Consider the following 24767-nt stretch of genomic DNA (forward strand, 5'->3'; position numbering starts at 1 on the left):
TCACATAGTTACCTGGCCTGGCATTTTTCCTGTTGTTCAGGGCCCAGGAGTAGAACACGTTTCCCCTCAACTTAGAAAAACATAACAAGGAACTTATCTTCTTAATTTACATACATGTTGGTTTTGTTTGTTTTCCAGTCTGTAACCAAAGCACTAGTGCTACATTTCGAGCGCTGTTTCTCCCGTAGGTGGGATTATAAACAAGAATTGCCAAAGCATGTCAACATTAAGCACGGCTGCTCACAGTCAGATGTTGCACGGGGGTGTCTTCATTAAAGTGCTGTATTAGTGGCTTCCATTATGGTTCTCTCCTGCAGTGCAAGCATTCTGGATCAGAAGAGACCTGCCATTTCACATGTGCGCCAGCTGTTTCCTTCACCCACCGCAGTCAAGCCTAGCGCTTTTTTGTTTTTAATTACTTACGTGTGTGGAAAGCACAAAAATAAAAGGCCAAGGAAGATTGTTAGATTGTTTCCAGCATGGAGAAGCTGGGTAAGATCACAGAAAAGCCCAAGAAAGTTTTTCTCAGCTGCATGCAATGAAGACTGACTCATTTCCCCAGCCACTCATTGCGTTGGGCTGACGACAGGGCGGTCGTTTTTCTGAGAGCCACCGAAGACTTCTGCCCAGGTCTCTATTTTCCCTTTGTTCTTGCTCTCCTATTTGCTTGGCCCTTTACTCTCTGATTTCGATTATGGATTTACCATCCTTCAGAGGCGCTTCCCACCTCCACCTTTCTCATCTTAAAACCTCCCACGGTTTAGCGCTCAGACTGGCAGCCCCGGGATGCCTGGTCGTGGCCTTGATGCACGTGGTAGTCAAGCAAGCTAAACTCATAACAGAAAGCACTGCCCAGTGTGTATTTGTCATGCAGAGAGGTAAAGCTGTGCCTACTGGAGCTGAAGAAGCAATGGAAATAATGTGTATTCATAAGGCCTGGCTCAAGCAGAGCACCCCCACCACGACAGCACGTGCACAGCATGCACATGCCCTGCCTGCCTTCGGCAGCTCCACGTGCCTTTTACCTGTGCTCAGTGGCACACCTGCAAGGAGCACTGACTCTACACCTTGTTTTCTATCAACATCTTGTCTCCTTCATCCAGCAGAGCCATCCCAGAACAGGTGTAGATCAATCACACTGTCCTGAAATGGTACTGATTTGCAGGCATTGCTCTTATGTTTAAAAATTCTTACCTGGTGGTGCTTGGAGCCTCTCATTCCATGCTGTATTTGAAGCAGGGCTTGCAGAGCAGGACTCCTGCTTTGTTTTGAGATCCTGCTCCAGCTTAGAAAGAACTAGCATGATCACGACAGCAAATCTGAGCGCCAAGCTGTTCCTGCCGAGCTGCACAGCAATTTGCAGAAAGCTTGCTGACAGTAGCAAACACTTGCTGGCCTGTGCACAGGAATTTCAGCTCTGGGCATGCAACCAACTGAGCATGTAAGCTTCTATTTCTTTCTTTGAACCATCCTTCTGCTTCAAATAATCTTCAGAGAAAAGGATTCAAAACCTCCATATCAAAATCCTGTATCCAGTGGTCTTGAAAAACCACAGAAAAAGCAAGATCTAGCTCAAAGCTAGGGCTGTGGGGACAGTGGGGTGCTGGTGCTCAGCTTGCTTGTCCCACTCAGAACAGAGTCAGGCCTGGGAAAGTGGCACCGAGTTCACGCAGATGACGCAAAGCAGCATTTGAAGGTCCCTATCCTCTAGTTATGCCTGAGCAGTATTTACAACATTGATTGCTACTGTATTGGATATAAGAACGGGTTGAAGCCCTGGAGATCACCCGAAGGGGTAGACTTAAATGATAGAGCCCAACAGATAGGCAAAGTGGAAGAACTTGCTCAGTCTCTCTGTTATACGACAACATAAATAGAACAGTCGCTTTTCTCAGCATCAGGTACATGTTCTGGAATTGGTTTCACTTAATGTAAAGTCTTGCTCTCCACTTCCCTTCCCAGTTTTAACAGTTGAGGCAATTGCAGCTTTGCAAACCGTGGCTGCTTACCAATGGTTCTGTATCAAGTAAAGCACTGTGCTGTTCATGATATCCTACTGCAATACCTGAGTGAGCAATCGCAGAAATGAAACCAACCTGTGGATGCAGACCAGTTGTTTGGTGGTGTCATGAAAGGAACTAATGATAAGACAGTCCTGGAGAAAGGATCTTCATTCATGATGAAAGATACTTTATTTACTAAGACTGTGGGTCTCTATTTCAGGTATGGAAATTGCTGCAGTAAGGACCCACAGCCAGAATGTAGTGGGCTGCAGTGTTCTTGCATGCCTGCCCACCAGGCTGTACTAAGTTAGCTTTGGCAGGGTGCTCAGCAGGTGGCTTTGGAGATAAATGAGATATCACAAACTCGGTGGTATGAAGCTGCTTTCAAATGGCTTGCACCTGAGAACAGCTGCCTAATTAAAGGAATATCATAGAAAAGAAAAAAAAGAAGAAAAAAAAGCAGATCAGATGTAAGAAGGAGATGAAGGATTTCATTCTACCTCGCCTCAGGAGTCGATCATACTAAAATATTGCTCTTTTTCTGACTTTTGTTTGTGTCCTGTGAGAAGCCCTGCCTGCCACCTGGCCTCCCGCAGCACAGAGCCGAGCAGAGTTAAGTGAGGTGGAGGCAGCAGATGTGACAGCAGGGGAGTGAACTGATACCTGTGGGTTTGCCACATGGTATTACAGTTATCTCCTTAAGCTGCGAGGCAGAAATCTTGCTGGATAATAGGAAAGTAAGCTTAGCTGGTGGGAGTTATGTGTTCATCTCTGGACCACCTGCATGTCTGAGTAACGCTTTTAGGAGAGCTGGTCAGAAGAATGGTTTTCCTGTAAGAAATACCACAAAAAGTCCATCTTTGTTATTTTGTACAGATCGCTGATCTTTCGTGGTGGGGAAGGAAGAGAAATTGTTATGCCTTCATTGTAAATGGTCAATGGAACAGTGAAAACGCTTGGAAACGTAGGATAGATCCTCAGGAGAGCTTTGAGTATCATTCACTACATCTGGCCCGTGTATAAAATGGGTGGTTTTAGTGACCAAAGCCTGCTCTTATCTGCGGTAAGATCCCGATTCAGGTGCACTTGCTGCTGCTCATAGCCCAACAGGTGAACGCCTCATCCCAGTGCATCCTCATCCCTGTGTCTCCTTCACTTGGGGTGTGCAGGGATTTGAATAAAACCACAGTCGTACCTCCCAGCTCACACTGCCATGTGGTCTTTAACAGAAACAACCAAATGCAGCCCTGAGCTTCTTTTCCCCGAGACTCACTAAAATACAGTGCAGTGTGCAGCACCTGTAGATGATTCTGTGCACAAAGGGCTATGCTGACGCCTCTGCAAAAGATCATATTGGGGTCACTTCTGAAACACTTGGTCAAACTTCAGTTGAAAGGAAAAGCAGACTGTTTTGTTTCCAGCTCAGGCATTTCCTTTACTTGAAATGGAACTTTGAGAGACTTCATTAGCAATAAAACAGGGTGCAAGCTGACATGTGGACTCACTAGCGTTCTCTTACAGTGGTTCAGAGCTTGGCCTGTTTTCTTGCACCACATACAGAGAAATCCACCTCCCCTCAAATGCTCACAGGCTTTGTTTTTTACAGAAATGCTGGCCTATCCAGTGACACAAGACCTTGAAGATGCATGTGTGTGTGTGCCACTCAAGTCAACAGAGCTGTTTCCATGCCCAAAGTAGAGCACATTGACTGCTTGGGCCAGGCTATTGACAGAGCTGAAATAAGCATTTCTGCTTTTATTTTTTGTGCTGAGGACAAAGAAAACATCAGAAATGTTTGTTCAACTCAATTGACATACACCCACCCCAGAAAGAACTTGCATTTTGCCTGGGTTGAATTTATTTCTGGCTTTCCTATTGCACTCACAGAAGGACAACACATCCTGGTCTGAGCGCTCATAGGCACGCAGCTTTAACAATTAGTGCCACTGATGGGTCATCTGCACAGCTGACAGAGATATTGATGAGGAAAAAAAAGCCGTTTGGAATAGTGACATCTGAAACAACTGGTTTTAAAACAGGTAGAAATATAGCTATTGATTGATGGGATTATTCTGGTCTTTACACAATTTTGCTTTCTTAGCTCAGCGAGACAATGGTGAAGTTTTCAGAAAGGAAAAAAGAAAAGCAGCAGGGGGTGATTGAATATCTTTTGGAGAAAACTACAGGGTATAGGAAGCCAGAGTACTTTTCCTTATTACTTCTCAACCATCCGAATCTGATACTGAGAACACTGATTTTGGGGTAAGGTGTAAGAGGTGCCATTGTTCAGAGCCTGTCTGGGAAGAGGAAAGTGTCTGCTGTGCTGAGACTAGGAGATGGGTAGGTCGGATCTGCAGGCTGAGGAACGTGGAAATTAAAAATGCCTTGTGGTGTTGGTAAATGCTGAGAAATCAGTACTAGGATTTGTTCCAGAATCAAGCCAACAGCCACGTGCCAGTCACGGGGGCTTCACCTCTGTGTCTTTTCTTCAGGCCTCTGATTATCTGCCTCCATCCGTGCCCACACGGCATTATGGCAAACCTCTGCATCAGGAGGAATTTTAGTGAGACAGCTTACTTTAGTCTTCCCAGAGTAGCTGAAGAACAAATTTCTGCCTCTGTTTTCCCCTAGTCAGCCGGTCGGGGCAAAAGCAAACAAATTTACTGACTAGAGAGCTGTGATTCAGTCCGTGTATCCAGTGTACAGTTACCAGGCATGGCCCGACAGGCCTGGCAGTCACACTCCACCTGCTGAACCAGGCAGCCGTGTGGAGATGTTAAGCAGAGTTACGTGCTGATGATGCTCACGTCGATAAGAACAAAAAGTCTCTGAACAGATCCCTCCTGAGCAAAAGAAAAAAAAACATGACTTTATCATAAACAGCTCATCAGCTGTAGCAGCTAGGGATGTGAGCCTGGAAATTTGGCATGGAAACGGCCTTTCAGAATAATGTCAGCAAGCGTTCCCATGAAAAGGTGCATTTCAGCAGCAGCAGAGCTGGAAAACGTTGTCTTGCAGAGGCTGCAGCCCTGCCGGTTCTGCTGCGCGTGAACGCGATGGTTATCATTGGCCCAGGCTGTTATTTGTGAGGCGGGAGTGCGGCAGAGCTCCGCGAGGGCACGGAGAACGCTGTGGGACCGCGCGGCTCTGAGTGCAGCGAGGGGAAGCGCTGGTGGGGCAGCCGCGGGCCTGGCGCGATTTCCCGTGCGCTCTGCTATTCCCGATTTTTGGAGCGCGCTGCCCGGGAGGCGCTCTGTAGGAAGGAACGGGGACGGTGGGTGCGGCCGCCCAGCAGGGCGCCGGCGGGAAGCGGGCGGCGGAGCCGCTCCGCCATGGCCGGTGGCACAGCGCCCTCTGGCGGCCAATGCGTGCAGGCGCTGTGCGTGTCGGCGCCGCTCCGCCGCCTTCAGGCTCTGGGCAGCCCGTGCCGGTGCATCGCCACCCCCACTGTAAAAGGCTTCTTCCTCATATCCAACCTAAATCTCCCTTCTTTAGGCTTGAAGCCAAGTCCCCTTGTTCTACCACCGCAGACCCTGCTAAAGGGTCTGTCCCCTTCTTTCCCGTAGCTCTCGTTCATGTAATGCAAGGCTGCTATCAGAATCATTGGAGGCTTTATTTGCCTGGTGAGTCTGGAGTCTTTTGGAAATGCCTCGGAGACTCTGAAAGCTGATGAGATAGCCTGTGGTAACCAGAAGCCTCCAAACCAGCGTATTAATGTCAGTCTGTTGTTCCAAGCTCTGATTTCTAATAGGTGCTGACAACGTAATGAAGGAACTTTTCAATTCCACAGACATGGCAGCAAGGCTCCCACTCTGCAATGCTCCACACATCTCAGCTGCAACACGTGAGAGGAACCCGAAGGAATACAGCTTAGATTACTTACTCTTGTCATAAATAGGGGCCACAAACAGGACAGGAGGTGCGGTAGAAAGGAAAGCAGTAGCAGAGGCAAAGCCTGCTGTCTGAGCTGTACGTCTGTGGCAGCATGGAGCTGCTAAGCCCTGCACAGCAGATTTAGCTCACTGCCTTGCTCTGGTGGGCAGGGTGAATGTAAAGCAGCGTGCTTATGCTGGGGAATACATCAGATGCAAGCAAGCACCAGTGAAATTAGAAAAGCCAGCACAGCAAGCTGGGGAGAAAAAGCAAGACACACTCCTCTGTCAGCCGACTGGCTGAAACAGCAGTTCTGTTTTCATTCCCAGATTAGTGGCTAACAAAACACTGCTTCTCAGGCAATAAGAGCAAAATGTGCAGAAAGAAAGGGTGGTGCTTCAGGTGTGCTGTGGTCCTTCCAACAAGCACAAGTTCAGTTCCCATTCTGCTTTTAGGTAGCGGATTTACTGTGGTCATGTAATTTCTTTGCCTACACAAACATATTGATTGTGCCCAACTCCACTAAAAGCAATTTATAAACAGAAAATACCAATAGAGCAAACAGTAGCATTTTGCCCACAGCAACATCTGTGCTTCAAGCTGCTTATTTCCATACTAAACAGCACAAATCTGTTGATTTGATAACGGTGTCAAATGGTAAATCTGGATCAGCTCTGCATATATCCAAGATTAAGCATTTCTAAGGCAAAGCCTTCAACTCCATTAAAAAAGAAATAGGCCTTAATTCTAATCTCAATATAGTGGAGTTAGTGCACTTACTTGGTGGCTGTGCAGATATCGCATCATCTTTATTGAGTGGTGAGCGCAAAGGTTCGTCAGCCTGAGCTCAGCTCCAACAGCTTTCCAGCTGCATTTTGCTACCATTTTGCTGGCCTTTGTAACTCAGGCCTTCAGGAGAGACTGGAGGGGCATGGAATGAATCGCAGCGTTGTTTTCTGACCACCTTGCAATGGAGACATCCTGTAAGCTGACTACGGAAAGAAAACATGCACTCATCCACAAACTACCTACGTGAGAACTGTTGGAATAAACAGACATAAAGACAAGACACACTTAAATATGAATTTTATTGCTAATGATATTTTGCTAGAAATTAGAAAGGATGTATAGGAAAAGCAGCATTTATGGTAGTGTGCAAAAACAAGAATGATCTAGAGTGGGGGGGAAAAGCACTTCCTGCATGCTACCCTCCATGACATATACATATATCTTGGTCATATCATGAGGAGGAAAAGACACAGACACATTTGATGAAAGCAGCTGTGTATTCTTGCCTTCATTCAACTTGCTCAACTGGTTGAATCTTCACGTATTGAATTGTTATTCCTAAGCCCTTACCCTCTCACAGAGGCTAGCTCCTCAGACCCTCTCCTTTAAGCAGCACAAGCTGATATGTTTCCACATGTCACTAAGAATCTTGCAGGCAGCCCTGCTTCAGTTCTTTAAGATGGTTTGGCATACAAGGGGGCGGAGAGCTTCCAATTCATTCTCAAAAAGCTTGGCTGCATCCATGGCTTTTGAGTCTCTATGTGAATGTGTAGACTCTGTGAGCCCTGCCATGTAATTCTGAACAGACTTTAACTGCTATGGAACAGATTGTGTCATTAACAGATAGTATGCATTATGAAGAAGAGTGACACTGCAGTGGAGGTGGGGTTCTCATGGCTGTAAGAGGTGTTAGGCCCCAGCTAGGAAGGTACATGCCTGGTGCTCTACAGGTGAAACTGGCATTGCTGCAGCATGAAGCTGAAAAAAGCACATGTTGAGGACTATAATTGTGATCTGTTCTGAAAATGAACGATTTGTATTTTCTTTGCACTGAGAAATTCGTAATTTTTTCATAAAGCTGTATCTTTAATGGAAACTTGATTCAGTTTGAACGTTAAAAGTAGATCATTTCTTGCTTTGATTTTAAACCCAAGAATCATAGAATAGAATGACAGACTCACCGAGGTTGGAAAAGACCACCAAGACCGTCCAGTCCAACCATAACCTACTACCAATAGTTAAACCATGTCCCTTAGTACCACATTACACACCACCTCCAGGGATGGTGACACAACCACCTCCCTGGGCAGCCCATTCCAGCACCTGACCACTCTTACAGAGAATAAATCTTTTCTAATATCCAACCTGAACCTGCCCTGGTGCAACCCGAGGCCATTCCCTCTCATCCTATCACTAGGAGAAGAGGCCGACCCCCACCTCACCACAGCCTCCTTTCAGTGAGTTGTAGGGAGCAATAAGGTTTCCCCCGAGCCTCTTCTTCTCCAGACCAGTATCTTTGTCTTAAATACTTCACTTGAAGAAGCTGGGCTCTCAGATACAGTTAGCTCTTGAAAACACAATATACATGTTCTCCTGCTGTGCACAACAGCTGTTTTTTCTTAAAAACAAAACAAAAGGAAAAATAACCCTCTGAACTCACTAGCTAATTCACTTTGTGCTGTTCTTTAACAATCACTATGAAATTCAAAAGGAATCAGAATTATGTTTATTTCCTTCCCGTCTTACAAGCTAAATATCACAGAAGGAGGAGATGGAAGCATTCTGCATCTAGTTATATAGAAGCACAACTAGGCAGCAGTGTAGACACATAATCAATGATCTCAAGGCTTAAAAGTTGTAGAAATGTTTCTTTGCCAAAGTTCCAGGCAGTCACCACCTCCTTCTGGGCTCAAAGGTACAAGGCCTCTGTGAGAACTTAAGCAGAGCACCATTCATTCCTTTCATGTTTATCAGTAGGAAACTTCTGCTTTAGTTCCTTTTTTGAACCTGCAGCAAGTGAAGCCCTTTTAGGGCACAGCATCGGCAGAACATAACGCATCTTTTATTCACCTCTGAAAGGACACTGATAGATGGCTCCAAGCCAACGTTTCCAGAAAATTCACATTCCTTGGATTAGGCTCACTTTTAGTAATATAGCCAAGATAACATGTCTGTTTCCTTCCCATTATTTCAGTCTGTTGGAGATGGTCCTAAGAGTCAGGAAAACTTAACGCTTCTGCCTGGCTGCTATCCACATTCTTGTCCAAGACCTCTATTGTTTAAATATGTAGGATACAGCCACAACGACTTTTGGATGGAATGAAGAAGGTCAGAGCTTGATCGATAAATTTACGCGGGTACAAATTTTCATTTATTTTCATCTTTCGTGACATACCTGAAAGCCTCTGAACCTGAAAGGAATGAATCTCCTTCTGAGTGAAAGCATATAAAGAAGCCTTAACATTAAAACAGTATGATCACAGGAAGCTGAAAGTGGAAGTATAAAAATAAGACCTCTTACTATAAAGAACTCATCTCGGGCACCCTGCCTCTTTTACCTGATTAAGGAAGCCACGTGCATTTCTTCTCAGCTTTCCTTCCTCTGCCAAGCACAGCTCAGCATGGATTACAGCAGGATAATGAACCAGGCCACAACACACACAACAGCTGCCCTCTGGGTTACAGCCCATAGCACAGCAGCTTGCAGGAGCACGTTGTGTAAGGAACCAGACATAAAAGCAGAGCCAGCCAGGTTCCCTGGAGTGTTTTCCCTAACTCATGAAAGGGAAGAAGAAGCCTGTGAGAGGTGAGGGGGAAGTGTGCATGGAATAAACCCAGTCTCAGCTGTGCTTGAACCTAGTTGCAGGTAATGAACGTGAATCAGGACACCTTGGAGGCTGAGAAGAGGCAGACAATACCACAGCCATAGCAAGGCAGCTGATTTCAAAGTTCCTGTCTGCAAGGTCTGCTACTGCTGTTTGTGTCTCTTGGCTAATACTGCATGCAGAGGGATTCTGACAAAGTTGTTCAAGTTAGTTCTCCTGCAGGCTCTGCAGAGCAGCAGCAGTCATTAAGAGCAGAGATACCAACAATGGCCTCTTCCTCTGCAGCACAGTTGGTTACAGTGTCTGAGGAGTCTGACTTCTACAGAAAAAAAAAAAAAAAAAGATCCCTTGCAAAGGTAAGGATCCTTTACTTTCCCCTGATTGGAGGAACTGGAACAACAAATATTGGTCTTCCTTGCCACTGGTCATTCACGTTTCTGGGATAGTAAGAAAAGACCACTGCTGCTTCTCAGCCATTCACTTCATACGTGCTCAGACAACTCTGCCTAGATGGTGAGAGAGACAGGCAGAGGATTCTATCTAAGGAAATGCATTACCATCTGCAGACAAGCTTAAAAACCACAAGTCCTTAAGCATGGCAGACTGCCTAATGCCAAGGGGTTTCTGCTGAGCTGTGTTTGTCCAGGGGATGTTTAGTAACCAGCAGTATATGTATACTAACTCAGGTCTTCTATAAACCTTCTGTTTGAACTGGATTTTAGACCCCCCCAAAAAACCCAACACCTTTCTTTCCACTGGTGTTTATGTTAGCAGTATGTTCACAAGGTTACTGCTGACTCTGACCATGTTACACTGGTGCTCATATTGATCCTCACCCCTACAGAACCTACTGTGTCAGAAAAGATCAAAGAGCAGCACATGCCTTTTCCAACCAACTGGTGCCTTTAAACTCTCCTTTGGACAGTTAAGAATCAGTTATTAAGATGTCACTACTAGAAAATAACTATTGCATTTTTGAAAGTTTAACAGTAAACAACATTGCCAGTATATTATTGCACACAATAAAGGTTTTGGAACTACAAAGATAAGGAATGAGTAGTCTAGAAGACCCAGAATAATGATCCCAGAGCCATTCCAGTCGCTGCTCCAGCAAGCATGCCCAGTGCAAGATCTCCATCACTGTCACGGTAACGCTCTCGAATGATGACGTGGTTTGCAGGGGGTTGGCCATATGGTCCTAGGCAGTAAGAGATTATTAGAAGGAGGGCAGAAGGAACGTAGATCATAATACCATGCATTTGGATTTCAAAACATGTCCATTCCTTCCCTCTCTTCCTTCTGTTGAACGCTATGATGACATCAGCTAGAAAGGCGGAATGCACAGAATCACAAAATCACAGAAACATCCCTGTTTTGGGTTCAGCCTCCATAATAATAGAAAAATTACAGGAAGCCAGCAAGACTCCTAGCCTTATAAAAAGTTAACATCCCAGAGAAAAGCTCATAGCAAATGTAAAGCTGAACACAGACTGCATCTGTATTTGCAAAGAATCTATGAATGACTTGCATCATTCCATCAGGATTGGTGGCTTAATGTAAGACATGGGTCTAAAAATTTAGCCAACCTTGAAATTAACACAAATAGTGAAGTCCTTCAGTAGCTTTTAAGCCAGTGGTTTGCCAGAAAATGTCTATCAGTTATTTGCTCTAATTGCTCCTTAATACTTCAGCCTTTGCATCAGGCTCTGATCTGTGGCACGGTGACAACTGCCACATGCCTTTTCAGATGAAGACTGGCCCAGCAGTGAAGAATTAACCTAAGACTATTAAAAACCAGCAATTAACCCCTGCTCTGCAACAGAGTTGTGCAAATGCTGCAGAACTCTGTGTGTGTTTGTGTGATCTGTTCCTTAGGTCTTCTCTAACTTCGATGAGGAAAGCTGTAGAATCTTTCAGCTGGTGCACCTCTCTTGTCACAAAAACAAAAATGGAAAAGGCAAATGAAGTAACCTGTCAAATGGTTAAAAAATCCCCCTTAAAAGTGAAGAAGAAAAAAAAAAAAAAAGAGCCAGAGCATACAGACTTAGTAATTATCCATGCTAGACTAAGCCCCTGATTCTGTAGGACAGGTTCAATATGCAAAGATAAACCTAAATTGAGGTAACTAAGCTAACAGCATACCGTAAACCTTTGTCTCTTTCCTCTTTTATTGAGACTGAGAGCTATAGAAGACTGCAAAGCTAAATATACTCATTTACAGCAACCCCAGCAAACAGAAAATGCCTTGAGAACAAAGCTACCTTTGGAACGTCCTCATTTAATTCTGAGGTCATAGCTGGAGATGAGTGTTGGTAAAAATTAAGCCACTGCTGAAATAAGATGAATCAAAATTTCCATCTCACCCAATAGAGTACTAAGTTAATTTTGCTCTAACTTTCTTATGTTTCCTTACAAAATGTGCTGGCTATTGCAGTTAAAGACTTCTGTGTGCTTTGAAAAGAGTTTGTAAAGCAACTTACATATACTGGAATCACAGCTGGGGCATTAGAACACTTAATACAAATTTCACTGAGCTCAATTTGCTGTGAAAGGGTGAGGGGGCTTTGGTTCCAGTTAGAAGTCAGGTTTCTATCCATCACTGTTGTGCAGGAGCAGCAGATGGTAAAGGAACTTGAAAACGTGGTATCTGAACCCAACCCCCAGTGTCAATTACTCAGGTTTCTCTAACATGGAGAATATGGTTGATAGTGATTACCGTGGTATGGATACTGGTAGACTTGTCCAGTGGAGGCATAGAAGACGTGAGGACCCACAGTGGGATATGCACCATGGTACTGACCATAGCCATAGCCATAGACCTGGTGAAATTAAAAAACATGTCCGTTACAAAAGTATTCTTTGCCATGTTTGCAATTCTGCACTTTGTTCTCAATTCTCCCACATTTCTAACGCAGTTCGATGTTCATTGAAATATCCAGTCTGCACTGACTTAGAATCCTGGAAAGAATTCAGAACAAACACTTGAAAAAGAAATGCTCCTAAGCAGGAATCACTTCCCATCCTTCCTGGGTGGTGAGCATTAGAGGCAGGGCCTGGCTTGTCAGGCCAAGCCACAGCCCAATGCTAGCCCTAATACAGCTCTCAGTAACCACATCTAGTTCTAAGCAGTAAGGGGCTGCAGCAGAGCACAAGTGGTGCAACAAACAGTACCATCCCAAACTGCACCTTTGTACATCACTGCACCAGTCAGAACATCCAGAAATCAGCAATGCATACTGCTTCAGCCCTCATTCTGTTCCTCCTCCAGTGCAGAACAACTGTGCACCCAGGAGCTAGAGTCACTTTGTTGCTATGACATCCTGTGTACCACAGAACCTGTATGTGTTCAAAGTGACAGCTCCAGTCATTAAGTTCTATTTTTAAAACTCCTGATTTTTACACCCTTTCAGTGCTCACACAATGGGCTGCATGACCAAGATTTTTCAGGATTAACCAAACGACTCCTTCCCTCTCTTTAAGAAGCTTTATTTTCTAAGTTCACTGAGCACCCACCCCTTAACAGATCTCCTAGCCAAATCTGCCTTATCCCTTTCCAGGGAGATCCACTCAGGTACGAGTGAGGATGTCCTGTTAGTGCCTCATTCCCATCTGTACAGACCTTAAAGCTGGATGTGTCTGTGAAGCACAGCACAGCACTTTGGGGTGCTTGAAGGATGCTTGCTTCTGCTACCTCACTTATTTTAAAGCTGCCCAAGTGCAGTTCTTACCTCAGGTGATGGGGTAGCATAAGCTGTATAGGGAGGAGGGGCTGAGGAAATTGCTGTCTCATCATAGATCACATCAGATCCCACGTAGCCCTGAATGCCATGGAAAGATAGCAGTCAACACCTTTTTGTGCAGACAGACAATTCGAGGAGGAAGGAGATTAAAACTTAATGACCCCCAAAGTAACTGCAGGGATCTGCTGCATGTTAAGAAAGCAGAGAGTGCCTCGTAAAGACACACAGCAAGAAACAACTTGGAGAGCAGACAGACTGAGAGGCCACAAATGCATCATCATCACTGTCAGGAGCCACACAATTTCTTACTTGTGTGTGTGTGTACAAAGCAAGCCTGTATCTCCTATCCATATGTGTGCACACAAGCACACTGATTCCTTCCCTCTTTTCATCATCTCAGTTTTAGAAGTTACCATCATGTTCACTGTCAGTTTTCAAATTACAAACAAGTGTTCACAATCAAGCTTGCTGCTTCCTGGCACCCTAGTGTAATGGTGTCAACAAGAGCAGATAAAAGAAACAAATGTGGCGGCCAACAGCACCACCTGCACATTTTAGCACAACTTCTTAGCTACCTGTCACCTTCTGGCCATGAGGAGAATGAAGAAAAAAAAAAAAGCAGATATATGGGTTTAAATCCAGAGGTTTGAGGGCTGCTTTTTAAGAATTTACCTTTCCAATGCTACGTGTAATTTTGGCCCTTTTTGAAGGCAGCCTCGAAACAAAGGTGATAATTTACCTGAATCCATCTTCAAGGAGCTCTCTACAGATGATTATGTAAAGGTGTATTCTTGCACCTGATACCAGAAGTTTGCAGTGATGCTCCCTGTGACTTATCCCAAGAAAGAAACAGCTCTGTTTTTTGAGTGTACAAATATATGCTTTAATAGCTCAACAGATAGTGTTCCTATCAGCTCTTATAACTGGACGACAGAAAGACTTTTGATGGTGTATTATGGACGTATCCTAAAGGAAATTTGTGATAAAAATTCTGAGAATTGTTTGAAATGCACTGTTGAAAGCACTGTATGAAGAGGTGGGTATTTCCACTGCCTGAGATGAAGCTCTGTGAGTGCTCACATCTCAACAGTAAATGTATTCTGTTTTGCTGCAGGAAACTCTATAGAGGCATGTGACTTAAGTCTGCAGATGTCTTTAAGTGACACGGTTCTCAAAGCTAGGATGATCATCTGGTCATTCCAGTGAAGTTTTGAGGCACTGCTGGAGGCTCTGTGTTTTTGAAAGCTGTATCAGACACCTGCAGATGGACTCAAATCCAATTCCCTGGCCAAGTTCAAGTCCAGGTGGAGAGCTGTAACAGCTCTGGAAAGTACTAATTTCATACATATCTTGTGCAGACAGCTATCTGCCCTACTTTCAGTGGCAGGGGTCTGCCTTGGCTGAAGAAGCTGAGGCACTGGCAGGTTTTGAACGCCACCTGGCATCGCATCGGGGACATGAAAAATAAAAGCTCCTGAAACCAGGAGTCACTGTCTCACATATAACAAGATAAATCCACTGAAACTAGAGCAGACAGATTATGAGTACTGTGTCCTCTGCATGAGGAAAGTTACTTAATTTCTCATTTAACAAAATGAGTGTAGCTGCACTCAGGCAATTGAGTCCAGAATAGTTTTGCAATGACAAGTGTTTGCTTTGGGCATCTTAATTATATCATATGACAGATGTGTCAGTGAAGAGGCAATGTTAATGTGACCCATCAAAGACTGAAACAAGCTTCTTCAAAACACAGCATTTTCCCACTGAAACATCTCAGGCTGATTCAGTCTAGTCATCTAAGGACAGACAGTGCTAAAAAGCATTCTGGAAGGCATTCTGGAGGAAGAAGATATTCTCAACTCCCAGAAGATACCATTTCTGGTGAACCCTATGACTCACAGAGAAATCCTTCTGGTTTCTGACCTCTTTACTAAACACAGCTAGCATGCTGACGCAGAGGTAATGTACTCCTGGGCATACCTACACTTCCTTCCAGGCACCTCTTGCTCTCAGCCAAGAGTTATCCTGCAGTGTAATGGAACTATATCAAAAACACCTTCCTTTTTAGGTCAAAAGTATGTACTGACAGTAAGCTTCCTTTAGCACTTGGTATACCACAAATAGAAGGAAAAGAACCATTTTTGCTGGTTACAGATTTGCATAAAGCCTCAGTGCACACTTCCTTTACAGACCAGCCTCCCAAACATTCATTCCCACTCAGAGAATCACTCTCAGGAATCATTCACTTCCATCCAGTCTGTATTTGCCTGGCTTTGGCTGCATGGATGACATGCTGGTGATGCAAAGATCACTCCTCTCCCAGCCTATAAGCTTTAATCATGTTCATAGCCCTCTAGCAGAGGTTTTTGGTATAAAGTCTATGTAAAACACTTACTGTGTTTCTTCTGGCATCCTGAAGAGCAATTTTCCATGCCCTGTCAAAGAAATAAAAAATGTTTAGTGGAACACAGATAAAAATTAATGGCACTTTTTCTTCTTAGTATTACAAAGAAAACTATGTTAGGAATTAGAGGTAATGCAGGAGGAGAGTTTCAGATACTCCATGTGTCAAAGCCTAATGATACAGTAAAATGAATGCACCAAAGGTTGCACCAAGATTGAAAAATAATTATTTCCTTAGCAGAGCTGAGATGGAGTGAGAAGGAACAAGAAAAGGACCGTGACAAGGAACACATCTGAAGGCCTTCACTGCAAGCCCAACAGGCAAGTGATATGCAACTATGCTTGGGACAAAGTAAGGGGAAGAGATGCACCAGAAAAGTTGTATCCCCTTCCTGAAGAGTTGCATCTGCTGACTAGAGAGCACAGCAGCTTGAACAGAGGGCACAGACACTTCATGCAGACACTCCCATGCTGTATGGCTGACAGTGTGCCCTATAACCACGCGTACTTGGCAAACACTGCTGGTAGATGTTATCCAACTAAACACAGCCAAGGTCACAGCACTGGAGTACAATTCTTTTTAATGACTGAGACGTCCTTGGGCTACAGAGGGTCATGGGCTACTTTAAGAAGGAGAGAAGTGAAAATGGAATCTATTCAGAATATTCTGCATTAGCTGTATTACTAAGATGCTTCTACTCCTCTCAGCCTCCAGTGCTTCCAGTGAATAAACTTGCAGGTAGTTTGCAAGAACTGCATCTATGTGAGTTAAACAGCTCATAGAAGAGCTATCTTTTTTGTAACTGAAATCCTGCTTGAGAATTTTCTTGAAATATGTCTCTGAAAATCTGAAGGAAGGATGGTGAGTAAGGGGAGGGAAAAAAAAGATAATAGAGGAAAAAGTAGCAAAAATGATATTATTTGGCAGACTTACAAACAGTCATCTGCACTTTCTGCACAGAGGTTGATGGTCTTACCATCCCGACAAACAATCTGCAGTAAACAGTCTCTCTGCTTTCCCTCTGGAGGCTGGAAATCTGAGTTGGGGAAAAAAAAGGAGATAAGAAGAATCTATAACCAGAACTTCACAATCCTGTTTACAAGAAGGGCGATAGCTTATGCAAAACTCTGGACAAAATAAACTGTGGCCAATTGTAGCTGCTTTCCATGACATGAAAACAACTTAAACTAGGATGTTACCTGCTCTCTTCAGAGTATGTCCTGAAGGTAACTAGCTCTGAACATCACTCTTAATACATGCAAGTGTCTTACAGCAGAACCAATCTGTACCTAGCTGTAAGTACTTGGGGAGTACTTCTGTCCTTTACTGATGCACATCAAGGGGAGAATTGATAAATGCCAGAGGTGAACTTTGTAAGGCTTGAGAAAAATCTGCTAAGGTTTCCCATTTTGCATCCCAACTCTCCCTCCAGCCAGCACTGTAATTTCACCAGTAATGCTCTATGATCAAACACACAAGCCTACTGCAAACATCCTGGCCTCTCACGCAAACCTGCCACCCGCAGGTACGCTGTAAGGTACACTGTCCTCATTGAGTTGTAAAAGGAAGAACTGGGCACTAACCTAACCTATCACGTGGTGATATCACCCCACAAACACATGTCAGGCAATTATATCATAGTTGGAGAGTTCTTGTGGTTTTTTTTTCCTTTTAGAACAATAAAGCTGCACACCTCGTAGGCATGTTTACTTCTGCACAAGTAGTGCTGTAATTGGTGTGCTGGGCAGGCACTGATGTTCTGAATCTCTCAGTACACAAATTCCAAAGGTCTCAGTGTTACCTCGACATTCATTCCCCACTCTGAGGTTGATGCAATGGATTCTCATGTGGATTTTATCTTCTATATCACGGCGATTCTGATCGTCATAGAATATCAAACGGCCATCAGACCACAGGTCAAACCAGTTCTTCTTCCAGCGCCGCAAAATAGTGCCTTTAAAATCAAACAGTCGCTTTTGAAGGCATATATTAGAAGGTATCTGTGTCTTAAAGTTCATAAAACCAAAATATCCTTCCCAGTTGCTCCAGAGGACAAAGGCACTCTCAAAGCTCCAGGCAAAATCTTGTCCTACCACATTCCTGCTTTAGAACATTATAGAATTGGGTTCTGTATTTCATCTATTACTCCAAGTTGCAACTGAGTGTATTTTAAGGGCATAACCTGGTGCTTTAATTCTGTCCCACTGCAAGAACAAGCAGAAGGCATGACTAACTGAAGACATTAATGTAAGGGGTCAGGCAAAGTTTCCAAGTCTCCACTTATGTAACACTAATTACAGAACAGCATCTGAAGCAGGGCAGTCAGACACCTGAGCTGTGATACACACTGTTTCCCACTAGTACACCCAAAGGTAACATGGAAATGCTGCCATGATAGGTCCCTTTGTGAAGTGTCCTATAGTCAAAAAACAAGGACAGCAACTCGCAGACATAGAGATCTGTTTGAGAAATAACACCTGGGAATGGCTGAGCTGCTGCAGTGTTGTCTGAAGGAGTCAGACACAGCAGGGAGAAAAAGGGGAGAGCCCCATGACTTACTTTGACGAAGCAGCCAGCCACTCTTCACAAACGCCATTGTTGCTTAATCTGGTGGACAGAAGAGGAAGGAGAGGAAGCAGTCATCAGTATTTCACAGCAGTACATTAGAAAGAGGCATGTCAAGTTAGAAACCACACTGCACTCCGCTGGTACTGCAGGCAGAGAAGACAGATCTCAACTGAAGATGCTCACTAAGGCCCAATTAGTGTTCTAGGTCCTAGCAAGTGGAACAAACGTTCAATCTGATGCGACTGTCAGAGACACATCAGTTAAAGTGGGAAAAGCACAAGTTTACAAACAAACAACGCAAAATGGGGAAGAGTCAGGCCTGCGACCCTGACTCACCACTGGTTCCTTTACAGATTGTTTCCTTGACATACATGTGCTCCTTTTATCCTGCAGTCTCCCGTTACCAAACCCTCTCCCTCCCTTTTTCTGTACTTCCCCTTCTAATTTTTGTTTTTCATTCACCGATTCAAAGTCCAGCCAAAACAAAAGCTGAAAGAGTTTAACCTTGAACAGGAAGGAGAAAGCTGTTTTTATGACTTGTATGCCTTCCAAATTGTTACCAGCTCCCTCCAAGATGAATTTAAATAAGTAAAAGTTAAGCCCATAAAGTGACATTTTCATTTCTGCTCAGTTTTTAAATGAAGCTTGAAATGGCCTGGGAAAGATCCACATGAAATCCAAGCTATCACACCTGACATTCAGCATTCTGTCACTGTACTCCAGTGTGCAAGCAAGCCAAAGGAAGCAGACCAAACATTGAATATACTGGAGGAAAAGCTTTATTTTTTAGCATAGTGGTGTTCTAGGGGGAACTAAGGGAAACACAACTATCTGGACAGAACTAGAACAGCAAGGACACAAGCACTTTTCGGCCCTGGCATTTTCTGGAAATTACTAGAGGGGCCTAAAGCCAAAAGGAGAGGCAGATGCTTAAACCTGCCGTGTAACATTGCTCTTGTAGCAGCATGAGGTTTGACAGCCACAGGAACTCCTTCCAGGTAAGGGATGTGTTTGAAGTCAGAAACTTACAAAAAACATGGCTGCTGACTATGTTTTTTATAGGCATTTTAACCTTGTTACAGCACCTATTATCAGACCTGGCAGGGTACAATTTACCTCCTCTGAGCTGCTGCAGTGTTGACTCTGTGCTTTTTAGGCTCCAGATGTCCTTATCTAGGAGCAAAAACTTTCCCAAGAGAATGTCAGTTTTGCTGAGGAGTTTACATGGTTTGCTGAAAGCCCTGAATTTAAGGACGAAGTATCACTCTTGCTAGGCAAAGACTGTAGCATACAACTAAAGGCAATGGCTGGCAGGATTTCATACTGAAGGAATGCTGTGTGCAGCACAGGCTGCTGTGTAATAGTGAGAATCACCGGTAGCTGAGGTTGAAACTCCAATGCAAACATTTTAGTATTGTTTTTTGTATCAGCTTGCTGGGAAAACAAACATTCAGCTGACAGCCCGATGAAAAGGAGCATGAACCTCCTGTCCTGCTGGAATCCTGGTCCTGCTCAGAGCATCCTGCTGTCACTGGGCTACAGAAGGGGGGTTTCTGAAATTGGGGCCAATTTATTCCTCCATGTAGACAAAGGCCCTGAGCTTCTTCCTTTTGCTGCTCCAATAAGTGCTCCCCTACATTTCCCTCAGAAGGAATCTCTCTTCTTGCACATCCTTTTCCCAGGAATGGAAGCACTCTGCTGGTGCTTCCACATCTTCCAGGTGAAATCCCTGTGAATCTACAGAGGCCTTTTAATAGTGTAAGAGCCCATAAAGCACTTGCACAAACTTCCGTTCAGCTGCAAGAGCTAGATTAGACTACAGAACGTTTGACGCTGCCTTTAAACCTACTCTGTTACACAGCAGCATAATCAGACACAACTTAGACAGAAAAGGAGGAAGAAATGAAGAAAAGCTGTCTCTTAAACTGAAGATCACAGAGGGCCTGACAATCCAAGTCTCACACTGCAGGCCATCTCACGCTTAGCGTGGGCTCCAGCACCAAAGAGGCCTCCAGCTGTACTGCACCCCGTGTATAATCTCAGAGGCACGGACTGCATTTTCCCAACACTGAATTTCAGTGCCCCAAAATTCTGCTCCAGATAGAGGGCAATGAGTGACACAGAGCATTCTGTCAGCACCAAAGTAGGAGGTGCAAAAACAGTTTGATATTCTTGTCTGATCCTTTTTAAGTGCAAGCACTGACTTGAGAGTCCAATGCAGTGTTACAGTGAGCCCACACCATGTCTAGCAGAGTGTTCCCAGAGTCAGCGGGGAGCTGTGGCAGATAAGCAGCAGCTGTGCAGTATCTGCTTGTGAAGCCAGCTTCGTGTGACCAGCACGGGAAGTGGCCGTTAAACACAGATAAGTCAGGGTTTTGTATCATCAACCTCGAGAGAAGTTTGTCGGTGGCTGAAGCCTAAAGGCAAGAACGCCCTCCATGGAGCACAAGGGCAAACACGGCAGAGGTGCGGGGCCTCTCCCCGCCGCTCCCTCACACAGAACACGGCACGGAACGTCCAACCATGGATTCCAGTCGCTCTCTCGCTAGCTGGCTGACAGGGAAAGCCAGCCGCGAACCCAGCTTAGGCCGCGGTGCAGCTCGCCATTGCTGCGGGCGCCGGATGCAGCTGTCAGAGCGCGGATCCGCGCACGGAGCTGCCGCGCCCCGCGGTGCCGGGCTGCCGCCGCCTTCCCACCGCACAGCTGCAGACGCACAGCCTCAGGCTCGGCGGCGTTCAGGCCTCACCCGACTGATCCTCCCCTTTAAAACCAACCAAGCCTTCTACGTCAGGAACTTCCCGACTCCGCACCTAGCGAACCGCGGCTCTTCTCCCGCGAGCCGCGCTCGTTTTTCCTACCGCAAGCCGCGCGGCTCCCATCGGCACCGGCTCGGGCGCTGCGGGGAGGGCCGCACACCGCAGCCCCGCGCCGCCCGGCGGAGCGCCCCGCCTCCCCACCGCGCACCCGGCAGCCCCGTGCACCCGAGCCCCGTGCGGCCGGGCCGGCACACCGCGCTCAGCGCCGCCCGGCCGCCCCTACCTGCCGCCGCCCCGCTCACGCCGCGGCCTCGCTCCGCCGGCGAGCAGTGCCAGCCCCGCCCTGACGTCAGCCCGCCGCACCGCCCCGGCCGGGCCGCGACCCACGGCCGCGAGGACGCGGCGCCGCACGGTGTCGCACGGACGCGGCACGGCGGCGGGGAGGAGCGGGCTGTGCCCGGGTCCCGTGCCCGGCTTCGTTCCCGTGCCCCATCGAACCGAGACGCTGAGGCTGTTTCCTTCTTTATCTTCTGTGGGATGATGATAAACTGGCGATTGTTGATCTCGCGCCGTGGAGGCTAACGAATACTCAAAGATTCGAAGTGCTTTCTCCAAGCACCGCGCTCGAGGCCAGAAGGGGCTGCTCCATGACGCCTACACGTGCCCCACGGCTGCATCCCAGCTCTGTGCGGGCTGGTGCTGGCACGTGGGTAGCTCCGAAGGCTGTGCCTCCTCTTTCTGCCGCCATTCCGTCAGATTGCCCCTCCGCTGCCATCTATCACACGGCAACAACACGCAACGGGGTACTGGTGGAAAAGCTCAACCTCTGCTGCCATCCCACCACCATCTGCCTCTGACACTATGGGCCGACACCATAAAATAGGAGGCGTTACTTTTGGAGCAGCCCTACATGTTGTCCGCTGATTCTTTGGCATAATGCAGCTGGGTTCATCTCTCCAACATATGTTCAACTTTGGGTGCCCACAACATAACTGCTTAAATCTCCCTGAGGGTCTTCATAAATTCATGACAGCGCTGCAGAATTTATATTTCAGATTTCCTACTTGTGTTCATACATCCTCGTTAAAGGAGAACAAATGCAGGGACCGTGCAGGCATGCTGTGATAGCAGACAGGCAGGGCTTGTGCCTCTTGTCTTCCCAGCTCTCATTACCACGGAGAATTGCATTTTGCTCATGGTGATGTGAGCAGCAATCTGCTGCACTGACACAAAAATTTGCATTTTTTGGAGCAATTCAACAACTTACATACCTGTATCTTAGGAAAACCTATGGGGCTGAGGCTCGAAAACTGAGAAAAGCCTAACTTGCTCCAGACCTCAGACCTGTGATTGTGGCTCAGTACAATGAGCTCTTCAGGCACTTGATCCAGAGGAAACAGTAGGGAGAGCTGTAAATGAGTCCCCATGAGATGCCGTCAGCAGCTTCACGGTGTGAGGCCATTGCAGCCCTCCAGGCAGCAGGCTGCTGAGCACACTGAGAGCAGCAGACAAACAAAAGTTTGTCAGCCAGAAGCTGAGGAATTTTCTGGGTGAACCCCTGGGACGTCATTGTCAGTTTCTGTTGTTTGGATTTGATCAAAAACAAGCAGACAGGAGAAAGCCTGCATGACATCAGCCATTCCTGCACCACCAGAAGGCCATTCTACTGTCAGTGACACAGCCTGTTTGGCAGCAGCGGGGTTTGGGATTTCGCTTTTATTTGTTGGCAGTTTTGAAAAGCACAGGATTATCAGGGCCTTTGCAACGTGCAGAAAAGCTCCTGCAGAGAAAACAACTTGTACCACTTTGATGTACACTTTGTGCCACTAATGACTATTTAGGCCTGACAGCACCAGTGAGAAGTCTCATGTGAAGTACCTGAGCTCTGACTCCCACCTTCACCTGGCACTGACTGCACTGTTGCATTCACATCTAACAACAGTGCTGAAGGAGAAGATTTACACTAACGCTCACAGTCTACAGAAATGCATCTCGAAGGAAGGAGAGGTTGTGAGAGCAGTTCAGGCTCTGTTTTCATAGAAGGGACTAAAGCACAGGGACAGTCATTTGGAAGGTCTGTGCCAATGTGGAGAAACAGATCTGCACCTCTTGGTGCCAAATCCACATGTGTTTAGGTTTCCCTGTCAGATTGTCTTTGTCCAGTGACCACCAACGCAGAGTCCTGGTCACTATTATGGTCTGTCGTATCTTCAGGAACACCTTGCTTGCTACACAGCTTTGGAAGGACTGTTGGTTTGGGGGCCTGTCTTTATTCTTAAAGCTCATGGGAATGGGAAGTTGGAAGTCCATTCCCTCACCTTGCTCAGAAGACCCCGCTCTGTGCTGTTTTCCATGCATGCTGAGCCAGCCATGTGGGACCCAGCCTGCTCAGTGGAAACCATGCTGTCTTCTGAAGGTGCTGTGTGAGGCCCTGTATTGTTTTACCTTCTCTTCCAGGAGTCAGAGCACCCTGTCACAAACCAGAAAACGATTACTGGCTGTTTTTCGGGAGCTATTGTGGTGTGTAATATCTGCACTGAAATGCGTAGGAAGTGCTCGTGCTTGACTACTGCTTTTTATAGCAGCAAACGCCAATAGGTGCATCTCCCAGAGGCCTCTGCATGCCCTTTGATTAAGTAACAGGATTTTTGGCTGAGGGTGGAGCTATTTGACTGACAGTATTTTATTTCCACAGCTTCATTCTCATATACAGTCCCGAAGTATTCTGGTTTTCTCCCAAGTGAAAACAGAAAATCTGACAACTAATTTCCCTTTGCATTGTACACAACCAGGACCAGGTAAATTCTCTGCTAAGAAACACTACTGCCCGGCTGTATATTCCTCCTGAGATGTGACCAACCTGCATTAGCAGGGCTGCCACCCAGCACAGTGCCATTTACTGCTGCTAAGACAAGCCAGAGGCAATTATCTCTCCCAGAACAGAGATCGCCATCATGGAAGCATGCCTCACCTCATGTACTGCTTTGTATTCATTCTTTTAAATAATCATTCTCATTTAATTCTTCTTTTCAAACCTCCCTCTATCATCTGTAGGCATTACTATATCTCACACGTACTGTTCTGCACCACTTGATATTTTTTTTCACAATGCCAAACACTGTTTTAACTTACCCAGTTTTACAGACACAGAACTGCTGTGTCAAAATTTCCCCCTCATTTGTAACACTGTGATTTAGGACCTGACCATGGAGGCCATCTGCAGTGTAACTGGGTTGAACATCAGACACAGATCCTGAAGCAGAACATTTAATGCTTGTAGGCTGCAAGAGGCAGAACAGAAAGTGCAGCACATAGCATCAACATCCAACTCATAGAGATGGAAAGAGATGGGCAGCTCAGAAAATATGCAGGAAAATCTTCTGTGTCCAAGCCAAACTCCATCTAGGTGGAATTCTGTCCTGAAATGGTTTGGATACTAATGTGACTGGCTTACAAGGTAGTTTCCTTCCAGCCTGCACCTAGATTTCCCTCTTGTAGGAAGGATGGTAAGGTACACCTGGGTCTACTCCCTCACTTCTGACATGATAACAATTCTACAGGGTCTGACTACCTAAATGTTGCCAAGATAATAATATTACAGACTCATTAAGGTGGGAAAGGACCTGCAAGATAATTGAGTCCAACTGTCCACCTACCAGCAGTATTGACCATTAAATTGTGGTCATAAGCATCACATCTCCATGGTTCTTGAACACCTTCAGGAATGGGGCAGAGCAAATTGTACAAACCTCTTTGTATTTCCCTTCTCTGTCAGATCTGGAAGTGTTTGCATGTTGCAGAGTGAAAA

General features: G+C 45.7%; 1 protein-coding gene and 1 long non-coding RNA gene across 6 annotated transcripts in view; one reads left to right on the forward strand and one right to left on the reverse strand.

The window, feature by feature from the left end:
• LOC125697563 (uncharacterized) overlaps window positions 1-24767 on the forward strand; it is a 435416-nt gene that overhangs the window by 401287 nt on the left and 9362 nt on the right. For 3 of the 4 annotated variants that reach the window (XR_007378853.1, XR_007378849.1, XR_007378851.1), the window contains one exon: window positions 15875-16561. This is a non-coding gene — a long non-coding RNA (uncharacterized LOC125697563). Of the gene's footprint in view, window positions 1-15874; window positions 16562-24767 lie in introns of those variants that run through there. The other variant, XR_007378850.1, reaches the window with a different exon arrangement.
• Window positions 6946-21327, reverse strand: PLEKHB2 (pleckstrin homology domain containing B2). 2 transcript variants are annotated; one of them, XM_048954895.1, is made up of 8 exons: window positions 21243-21327; window positions 18194-18241; window positions 17436-17588; window positions 16568-16670; window positions 15626-15665; window positions 13219-13308; window positions 12207-12309; window positions 6946-10688 (listed from the first exon to the last, which is right to left on the reverse strand). In XM_048954895.1, exons 2-8 carry the CDS (start codon window positions 18228-18230, stop codon window positions 10552-10554), a joined length of 663 nt encoding a protein of 220 aa, XP_048810852.1. In that variant the 5' UTR covers window positions 18231-18241; window positions 21243-21327; the 3' UTR covers window positions 6946-10551. The 2 variants fall into 2 exon arrangements, with proteins under 2 accessions (XP_048810852.1, XP_048810853.1); XM_048954896.1 differs by lacking the exon at window positions 21243-21327 and adding an exon at window positions 21014-21081.

Source organism: Lagopus muta, chromosome 9, assembly GCF_023343835.1.
Source record: "Lagopus muta isolate bLagMut1 chromosome 9, bLagMut1 primary, whole genome shotgun sequence".
Taxonomy (NCBI): Eukaryota; Metazoa; Chordata; class Aves; order Galliformes; family Phasianidae; genus Lagopus; species Lagopus muta.